General features: G+C 29.1%; 1 protein-coding gene and 1 long non-coding RNA gene across 2 annotated transcripts; one reads left to right on the forward strand and one right to left on the reverse strand.

Annotated features, from left to right (window-relative positions):
- Window positions 1-1,426: 1,426 nt before the first annotated feature.
- LOC119601439 (protein catecholamines up) lies at window positions 1,427-2,852 on the forward strand. Its single transcript, XM_037952376.1, has 2 exons — window positions 1,427-1,815; window positions 1,877-2,852. The coding sequence occupies exons 1-2, from the start codon at window positions 1,527-1,529 to the stop codon at window positions 2,806-2,808; spliced, it is 1,221 nt and encodes a 406-aa protein (XP_037808304.1). The 5' UTR covers window positions 1,427-1,526; the 3' UTR covers window positions 2,809-2,852.
- A 2,225-nt stretch (window positions 2,853-5,077) lies between these two features.
- On the reverse strand, window positions 5,078-7,321 carry LOC119601440. The gene is made up of 2 exons (XR_005231228.1): window positions 6,998-7,321; window positions 5,078-5,338 (listed from the first exon to the last, which is right to left on the reverse strand). It is a non-coding gene; the product is annotated as an uncharacterized LOC119601440 (long non-coding RNA).
- Between the last annotated feature and the right edge of the window lie 3,191 nt (window positions 7,322-10,512).

Below are 10,512 nucleotides of genomic sequence, written 5' to 3' on the forward strand. Positions count from 1 at the left end.
TATTTTTATTTTTTTTCACGCTCACGCTAATAAATGGAGTATTTAAATTTTTTTGTTTTTGTACTCTTTTTACTATCATCCGGAAGTAACCTAAAAGTATACTTTCAGACGGCAAAAACTAGAAATCAATGTATTTTGTTTTTGCAAAATGTGTGCTCTCGTCTGACAATGGTACAGAAGTGACTACAATCCACACTTCCAGTTGAATAAAATACAACATTAATGTGAACACTCTTCAAACTGTTTTCCAGAAGTGACAATCATACAAATCAAGAAGATACAAATTAGGAAACAATGTATTTTGTTATTGTAAAATGTGTGTTCTCACCCAACTCTCATTTAGAAGTCACTAAAACGTGTACTTCCAGATTAAGAAATTCAACAGTCATGGCTTTTTGTTTAAGCAAAATGGATGCACTCTTCTAACTATCATCTGGAAGTAACTTAAAAGTATATTTCTAGACGACGAAAATTCGAAATCAATGTATTTTGTTTTTATAAAATGTGCGTTCTCGTCTGACAATCGTCCAGAAGTGTTTCTGACGTGGCGTCGGGGGTAATGTGCAATAGTTTTGTCTTTTAAATGTTTGAAGGGTTTCTTGTAGGGAACAAAGATAAAATCAGGGAGCACTTATAAGGTGAAGTCAATTCTGTCAAAAAATTTACATGTTGCCACCGTGTTTTTTTAATTTATCTTACAAAAAGACAATCCCACATGCCCAAAATTCTCTTCACGTCAAGTAAATATGTATTATAGGATAAAATTTATTAAAAATTATAGATGAATTAAAAAATTATTCACAAACAAAATTTTTATTTTATAAACCTTTTATAAAATAAAAATATTGTTTGTGAATAAGGGGGTTAGAATATTATTTATTATTTACTTATTAAAAAAGTAAATATATTATCAATTAAAATAACAAAAAATTAGTATTAGATTACAAAGTTGTAAGAAGTAGCAAAAATACAAATTATATACATATTATTTTTTAACAGTCAATATTAGGAACTTATAATATCGTGTAGGCCTCTACTATTGTCGTATAAGAAATATATAATGATCTTTATAGAATTGTGACCAAACCACTACCATGGAAAATTGTAAAAATTAAAATATCTATGATAAAATCGAGTTTTAATAATTTTATTTACAATTGTGGGATGTTTGTTAGTAAAAAGTTCCCTATAATTGATAAAATAGATGCATATTTAAGACAAATAGTTTGTGCAATTTTTTAGTATTTCGCACAAATTTACTATGGATTAAAATGAATATAAAATTTATTTATTAATTTTTTGTCCTAAAAATATAATGAATCCCTTAATAGATGTGCATATTTTTTCGGATTGTGGCAATTCTAAATGGTGTACTTTGACAGTTGTATCTACCTCAAATAAAAGAAATGAGTAATCAGCTGTTGAATTGACTTCACCTTATAAGTGCACCCTGGCTAAAATGTTGTAAGCCTTTGTAGATGTGACGTGTAAATTTGTAACATAAGTTTAAAAACTAATCTCTGATAATGTTTAAAATTCGAAATGAAAGTGCGAAGCAATGCATTTTTTTAAAGAAATTAGCTTTGGCATTGTTAATTCTACTTGTAATATTTTCATTGCCTACTTTTTGCACGAGTCACAGCCACGGCAATGAAAATCCAAGTTTTAAGTACTCCCGTGAAGCCAATGAGAACTTTGGAAAGAAAGGAAGTGAATATGATGAACTTCACAAACATATTCATCATGATCATAATGGACATGATGATGAACACATTCATTCACACGGTTCAAAACAGCGAAATACGAACAAACAGGGTAAGGCATTTTGGACAATTGCTGTCAAAGCATATACTATTAATAATAATAAATTTTTCAGATATGACTGAAATTTGGTTGTATTCAATGGGGTCGACTTTATTTATTAGTGCAGTTCCGTTTTTGCTTCTATTTATTATTCCACTGGATAACAGTAATGAAATGCGACCACGTCTCAAAGTTCTTTTAGCTTTTGCGTCTGGAGGTCTGTTGGGTGACGCTTTCTTGCATTTAATTCCACACGCTACGAATCCACACCACAGTCATGGACATTCTCATGAAAGTTCCCATGGTCATTCTCATGATATTAGTGAAGCCCATGATCATGACCATAGTAAAGATACTGCAATAGGATTATGGGTTTTAGGAGGTATTATTGCATTTCTTACAGTGGAAAAGCTGGTACGTTTGTTGAAAGGAGACGAGAATTTTAGCCATGGACATAGTCACGGGCCTGTTAAAAATAAATCCCAGGAAGTAAGAAAAAATACAGATAAGTCCAAAGAAAAATCAAACAAAAGTAACACAAAAAAGGAAGATTCCGTTGAAATATCAGGTTATTTAAATCTGGCAGCAGATTTTGCTCACAATTTTACAGATGGTCTTGCAATTGGAGCTTCATTTTTAGCTGGAAACAGTATTGGTTTGGTAACTACAATTACTATTCTGTTGCATGAAGTACCCCATGAAATTGGTGACTTTGCAATACTAATAAAATCGGGATGTTCTCGTCGCAAAGCCATGCTTTTACAGCTAGTGACGGCTCTTGGTGCTCTTAGTGGAAATGCATTAGCATTAATAGGTGTCGGAACGGATGCTGATGCTGCTCCTTGGGTGTTGCCTTTTACAGCTGGAGGTTTTATATATATTGCGACTGTTAGTGTATTACCAGAGTTATTGGAAGAATCAACAAAACTAGGCCAATCAATAAAAGAAATTGCTGCGTTATTGACTGGCGTTCTTCTTATGGTATTCATTGCTAATTTTGAATAAATATAATTCTTAGAGTAAAGTAAATAAAAAATAAAATTAAGTAACTCTCCGATCAGTTTTTAATACTATGATTTGAGATATACCAGGCTTGTCACAAATTCCGATCGGAATATTTTCAAATCCATTCTATTTTGTTTATTCCCAAAAGAATAAACTTCTCCATATTTTGATATTTTATATGGCAACGCTATACACAACATAAAACATGTTTAATTTTCTAAATAAATATCATTTTGACGACAAAAATTTAATTATACCCTACCCATACCCTATATCTATTCGCAAATTTAACAAAAAAAAATTTAAATATTCCTTGAGCAGCAAAACTGAAATATGTGAGCGATAGGGAGTCGATCGAACCTACAGTGCCATATTAATTTTTTCTGAGTACTTGCTTTAAAATGCTGTATCGTAACAAACTTTGACAAATTCGCAAATTTAACAAATAAATTGAAAAAGGTGGTGGTGGTGGTTGTCTTTACATTTCAGAATTACATTCCTGTCTTGTAAACCGAATCCGAGTAAATTTCTCGTTTAAAAACGAATTCTCATAATTTTTCTCGTTTAAAAACCGAGTACATAAATCTAATCGAAAGTAAATCGATTTTATTTTTATTCAAATAAATTATTTTTTTCGTTTTTTAATATAATTATAACTTAATATAAATGCTATGGGCCAAAGTATAACAAGTAGTCCGACTCTCATATATAGGAAATTACTCTCTCTCATCTGCGAGTGCCGCGTGAATCCGACTCTCTTGTGAGAAATTTAAACTTGTCGAAACACTCAAATGTTTAACTTACTTTTTTGACCACTTTTAAGGATTGTACGCGAAATTACGGTTGTGCACAAAAAATCTGTAATTTTTTGAAATAATTTTATCACACTTTTCACACAAAATTTAGTTTAATTTTCCTAAACTAGAAAAAATATTTTTTTCTAATTATTGACATTTCATTTTTGTTGTTGTTGAATTTTAATTTACAGAGTTTCAATTTTTGGTATTGAAAATTCGAACAAATTTAAAATTGTAATTTTTTTATAAAACTCTGTGTTTAGAATGCACCAATACATATACATTTTTGTTACTAACACATATTTAGAGTTAGGTCCCTACAAGCAAGAAGATACGAAAACGATACGAATTCGTATTGCTTAGAAGAAAAAAATTATTGCGGCAATAATCATATTCGTATTGCGGAAGATACCTCCTTCGGTAGAGATTGTGCGGCCAGGGGGATACTTCTAAGCAATACGAAAGCAATACTCCTAGAAGACAAAAAAGAGACATTGCTAGATAAGCAATGGTGAAAATAAGAAGATATCTTCAGATAATCGTCTGGAAGATATATTGGAGATATTCTCCTATTATCTTTAGGAAGAAAAGTATAAGAAATTAAAAAATTGGCAATTTGAAGACACATTTATTAGTGTTAGCAATAAAATATTACAATATGGAAAATATATTAATATAAATATGCCAAATTAACATTTCCCCGGCACAATTTTGTTTTACCCACAGGAAGATTCTTTTAATATTGATTTCTTTTAAGTACTCTGAAAACCAAAACATCATGACTATCCATTTTTTATGTGAAAATAAAGATAAACTTACATTTTTCCAAGCATAAGTTACCATTGTAATGACGTCGTCTTGATTTATCGCGTATTAACTTATTGTAGTAAGATTTATTTAAAAAAATTAGCTTTTTTCTTATTTTGAAAATATTTTGAAGTTTGAAAAAAATATTTTTATTGCTATAATATCATCTATGCGATAACATAACGATATCCTAAACGTATTGCGTAGGATGAAAATCCTCTTACAGAAATAAATACAACAATTTGGCAACAAAAAATACTTTACAAAATCAAAAAAATATTAATTTAAAATTTTTTATTGTTTATTGCCGATTTTACTTTTAAATATTAACATTGCGATATCAAAAAAATATTGCTTGGATGATTTTCTTCCAAATTATAAAAATTGAATATTGCTTTGATATCTTCTATGGACGATATCTTCCAAATGTTTGTAGGGGTACTTTTTCACTAACACATGCTTAGAGTTAGGTACTGCTGCCAAAGAGTCGGACTACTTGTTATACTTTGCTATGGGCATTTTAAACTCTTTTTCATTTAAAATATCATTATTTTTCTGAATTTTACGTTCAAATAAAAATTCGATTTGCAGAACACCAAATTCGGTTTTAAGAGCTCGGTTTTGAAACCGAATCGATTTACAGAACAGAGATTATTATAAAGTTGTTTTTCGAGTTTATATGCACGGTATATGTGAATCTTTATTTGTCGAAAATTTTGGTAATGAATTCTCAGTGGTTGTCGGTGTTATCTATCTCCCAAATGGGCAGATTGATGTTTTAGAGCAGCTTTATAGTAAAGTTTTTGATAGCTTTGTCGTGTGTTTTTGAAAATAAACAAACTTTGATAGTTGACCTTTTTCCGTTTTGAAGAGCTGGCGAGAAGATGTGGTATTGTGGACATTGAAGCAGCGGCAAATAAAAATCACTAAAATAACATAAAAAAATAGAGAAAGTAAGACATTTAATAGAATGAAATTTGAAAGCACCGAAAGTTAGGTTTAAAATAATTAAAAATTAAGCAAAGATAATTAAAATGTTAACAAATTTAAATTAAAATATACTGTTTAAAAGCACAAATAAATAGTTAAAAAGTTAAAACTTAAAACTAAAATGAATAAATAGTTAAAAAGTTAAAACTATCTATCTATCTATCTATCTATCTATCTATCTATCTATCTATCTATCTATCTATCCATCCATCCATCCATCCATCCATCCATCCATCATCTATCTATCTATCTATCTATCTATCTATCTATCTATCTATCTATCTATCTATCTATCTATCTATCTATCTATCTATCTATCTATCTATCTATCTATCTATCTATCTATCTATCTATCTATCTATCTATCTATCTATCTATCTATCTATCTATCTATCTATATAAAAATGAATGTGTGTTTGTTTGTATGTTTGAACGTTATAGACTACTAAACGGCTGAACCGATTTTCTTCAAATTTTCACAGCGTATTCCTCTGTATGTCTGGAATAGGTAAAAAGCTACTTTTTTATTTTGAAATTCGAAGTGTGCGAGGAGCCACGCCCATATTAAGAAAATATTAAATCCGTATATTTGAGATCATATAACAGTTAGAGTCCTCAAATTTTGTCGGAGCAACTTTAGTGTCAATATTATTATTTAGGAAAAAAAGTAGGCGGAATAGCATTAGAGGGCGTGGCACCTCCCATATAAATTAAATACAAAAATTCGTTTATCTTGGAAATTATTACAGTTAGAATCTTAAATTTTTGCACGAATAACTGTATCATCCATTTAAACATTTTGGGTAATAAATTGGCAGACTACCCATGAGGGGAGCGGCACCTCCCATATTAAATAAATACAAAAATTCGTTTATCTGGGAAACTAATGAAACTAAATTCTTCAAATTTTGCACGAAGAACTTAAATATTCATCTGAACATTTTGGAGGGAAAAAAGCGGACTTTCATTTGTGGGGGCATATGAATTAAGTAGAAAAATTCGTATATCTGAAAAATTATTATAACTATCTATAATCATAAAATTTTACTCGAAGAATCTTGACATTCATCTGAACATTTATAGTATAATATTAAATTCTTATAGTATAATATTTAAATCTGAACATTTTGGAGGAAAAAGTGCGGACTTTCATCTGGGGAGCTAGAAGCCCCCACATGAATCAAATAGAAAAATTCTTATATCATATATCTTCAAATTTTACATGAAGAACTTTCACATTCATGTGAACATTTAGAGCATAACGGGCGGACTTTCAATGGGTGGCTTGGCACAACATATATGAGTTAAATACAAAATTTCGTTTATCTTGGAAACTCTTATATTATTAAAATTTTTCATAGATAGATAGAAATTGGTGATAGATAGAAACTGGCGAACTTTCAATAATTTGTTTGACTTCTCTCATATGTAACATATTATAAATCTGGAAAACTATTGTAGTTAGAATCTTCAAAATCGTTAAGTGGGTTGGTTTTTTATTTATACATATTGCTTTAAGTGTAGCAAAGCACACTGGGTATAGCAAGTGATTTATAAATTTTATGTTGCATTATTTCAATTAATTCTTTTTATACCCTTCACCTTCGTGAGAAGGGTATATTGTTGAGATTGTAGGTCTGATAGCGGGGGAGTTGGCATGTTCTTCCTGGATGTTCCAAGCATTAGTGGCTCGTATTGCACTTTCGTTTTTGTTGTTCCTTGCTTTGTTTTGCTTGCATAGATTTTTTTGTTTCCAGTTTATTTTATTTGTTTTTGTTTTGCTTAGGTTTGTTAAGTTTTTCTTGTTGATTGTATGTAGTTTTTTTTAATTCTTGTGGTCTGTGATTTGTTGTTCATTGTTTTGATTTGCCAGCATTATGTTTTGTCTTTCGATGTCTAAATGTGCATGGTTTTGTTTATCAGTCATAAACGTCAAAATGTGGAATGTAAACCTAACAGGGTGATTCAAGATTAATCAAAATCACTACGCAATTAGAGTTACCATGTCGAAATTAAGACAAGGAAGAGAAATTTAAAAAAATTATATTAAACATTATATTCTCTTAAGAAAAAAGGCAACTTTTCAAGGCTACAACAGAAAGTACATTGACCTGAAACTCTCTTGATGTACATTATATTTTTTTTGGTAGAAAATACGTTATTTTTTTTCTTAATAGTATTTGTTTTTACAAAACTTCAGTTACTTTTCTTGTGTGAACTTTTTAAGGAAAAATCAAGATTACGAAAATCATAAGCCTAAATAAACAGACAGTTAACAAATACTTGCTACCGAGATAACATTAGATCACTAAAAAAATAATAAGACAAACTTTAAATTGTATGTTTGTGCGAAAATTCAAATTCAAATTACATATTATATATGGTGCAATTTTAAAGACAGTTTATCTTTCATTACTAAGTTATAGAATAAAAGAAAAACCAGTGAGTATAAAAAAAAAAAAAAAATCTAAAACAAAAACAGAAATAGTTTTGAAGAAAATGAATATTTTATTCAAATAGATTTGTGCCACTGAAATAGAAAGCCAAGCAGCAAGGATAATTCTCCAGAAGCTTGCGAATACTCGGCCATATCATCCCACAGGACAGACACACAATTGGAATTAGAATATTCAAATTTTAAAGAAAAAGAAAGGTAATACAGAAAGATAATACCGTATATGTCTAAGTAGAAAATATATTGGTAGCCCGGTAATTTCTGAATGGAATACGCCACCTAGTTGTGAAAATCCGAGGATAAATTCTATCCACAAGATAAATAAGTAGGGGCAATAACCTTGGTTGAGAACCTAAACCTAAATAGGATCCATACAATTAAAATCCATAATTAGACGTTTATAGCAAAAAGGCATTAGGGCAATACTAGTTAGGGTAGGTTAATTTATTTATGTTTTTATTAAGATATGTTGTTTTTTTTTATTGTTAAGATTTATTATAGATAAATTTGTTGTCATTTAATGTTTGTGAAGGGATTTATCTAAAAGAATAGTGTAGAAAAAGATCGTTAAAGATAAAAAAAAAAAAAAAGGAAAAAGAATCAAGAAGTAGATTATTGTATTCTTGACATATATATATCTTTCAGGGAGCTCCTTTAGGGATATCAAAGAGAGTACTAGCAAAAATTAAAACGGATAAGATTTGAGTACAAGTGAAACTCTTAATAACGTTCTTTTAGTGATCCTTCCGTAGGCCTATTGTCATAATTTTGATTTTTTTGTTATTATAGTGTAGATTAAGTGAATTTGTTTAGTTTAAGTTTCATTTCCTTAGAGATTAAGTTTTATTTCCTTTTTAATAGTTTCATTCAATTTTATCGTTGTTTAACAACTTAATGATGTTAATGAAAGCCACAATATTATAGTTTCTCATCCTATGAAAAACCAATATATATTGTAGGAATTTTTCAGTCTTTTGGTATTTATAAAAATCAGAAGATTATTATATAAAAAAATTCCACATTATTTAATTTTTGATTTACAAGAAAGATTATAAAAAAAAAAAGAGAAAACGAAACGAAATAAGGTTGAAAAGACCGTTCGGTTAATTTATATTATTATTAATTAAAAAGAAAATGATTTTTTTTTATTCTTCACTATAAAAATAATATTATAAACGAAAATTAAAAGAGAAACAAATTACTTAGGATTGACCAATTTTAATGAAATTGATAAAGACCTTTATTTGCTAATAGATAATTTAACACGAAATTTAGTATTAAGCTTTTATTTATGTTTATTGTTTAAATTAGTTAATAAATGTGATTTTTGAAAAGATTAATTGTTACAAAATGTGTCCTTAAAGTTTAATTGTTACAGGTACAGTGGGCCGAAGATGTGTGAGTTGCGTTAAATGGTGAGCGGTTGAATGTGTTAACGAATTTGAGAAGGGGTCATAATTCATGAAAATGACCTAGGTAGGGTGGGCGACGAGGATGGGATTAACATCTAAACCCATTGTTAATATGTTGGTGTTGTAAAATAATGTGTATAGTTAGGGATTTGTATGTTTAGAGTGAAATATTTTTTTTTGTTGTGACGAGCCATAGGTGATGTAGATGCGGGTTGAGTTCCCACGCCGAAGTCTGAGCTGGCAAGAGGCGGCATCGTTGGTCACCGAAGAGAAAGACAAGGTTACGTAACAATAAATGGCGCCCAATATGAAAGTAGTATCAGAAGTAAGACACGTATACCATCGAAACGCGTTGTAGGAAAACAGTTTTATTGAGATATTATGATTTCGTTTTGATTCAAAACCGTCCTAACCATTGAAAAGAAGTTAGTTTGCGTGTTTTGGAATAAAATAAAAATCATACATTCATATTCTTTTTAGGAGAAATTAATTAAACATTCAAAATCGTCCTTAAATTGAATATAATTAAGTTGCGTATTGAATTTGTTAGTTTTTTTTGTTTGATATAAATGTCCTGTTTTGTAAGATACAGTTTGCATGTTATATTGATGACAATATATAAAGGATCAATCAAGACCTGACCTATATTATAATAATGAATAAAGTTAGCATGTTTTGAGTTGATGCTTTTGTTTTAACAGGAAACCGGAAACAAAATTACGAATCAAATATCGTCCTAAAATAAGTAAAATATATGTTTAGTTTGCGTATTTGATTCGTGTTTCTTTTATGTTTTCTGTTTCAAATTATATTAGGAAAATTAAAGGAATATATATTATTTTATAACACCACATCTTCTGTTGGAAATCGTCTTAAAAACATATTCAACCTCGTAATATCAACCACCATGAAAAAAGCTCATCTATCTTCTGGAAAACCACTGTTCCAGTATCTTGTATATGTTATTTGTCAGTTGTGTAATCGTACATTGTAAAATTATTTTTTTTTTTAACTTTTATAGTATATATGTATTGTGAAATCTTATGTTATATGTATTTTGTGTCATTGTTGTAACTTTAATATTACCTGTGTTTTGTGAAATCTTATTTAAGAAAAAAATTTGTAAAATTAGTATAGTGATATATGTTTATTGTGTTGTATTGTTCTTAGTTCTAGCAAGTATAGTATTGTTTAGTGTTATATGTGAACAAATTGATATTTTTTTTAATCATATTTTACCACT

This window comes from Lucilia sericata, unplaced genomic scaffold, assembly GCF_015586225.1.
Source record: "Lucilia sericata isolate MDLA Ls3-8-SP2 unplaced genomic scaffold, ASM1558622v1 Contig000164F_arrow, whole genome shotgun sequence".
NCBI classification, from domain to species: Eukaryota; Metazoa; Arthropoda; class Insecta; order Diptera; family Calliphoridae; genus Lucilia; species Lucilia sericata.

Excerpts from the sequence above, each read along its gene's own strand:
- LOC119601439 (XM_037952376.1), top strand. The coding sequence starts at position 1,527 with ATGTTTAAAATTCGAAATGAAAGTGCGAAGCAATGCATTTTTTTAAAG. Across the intron at positions 1,816-1,876 it reads GCGAAATACGAACAAACAGG|ATATGACTGAAATTTGGTTG; the intron begins GTAAGGCATTTT and ends TAAATTTTTCAG.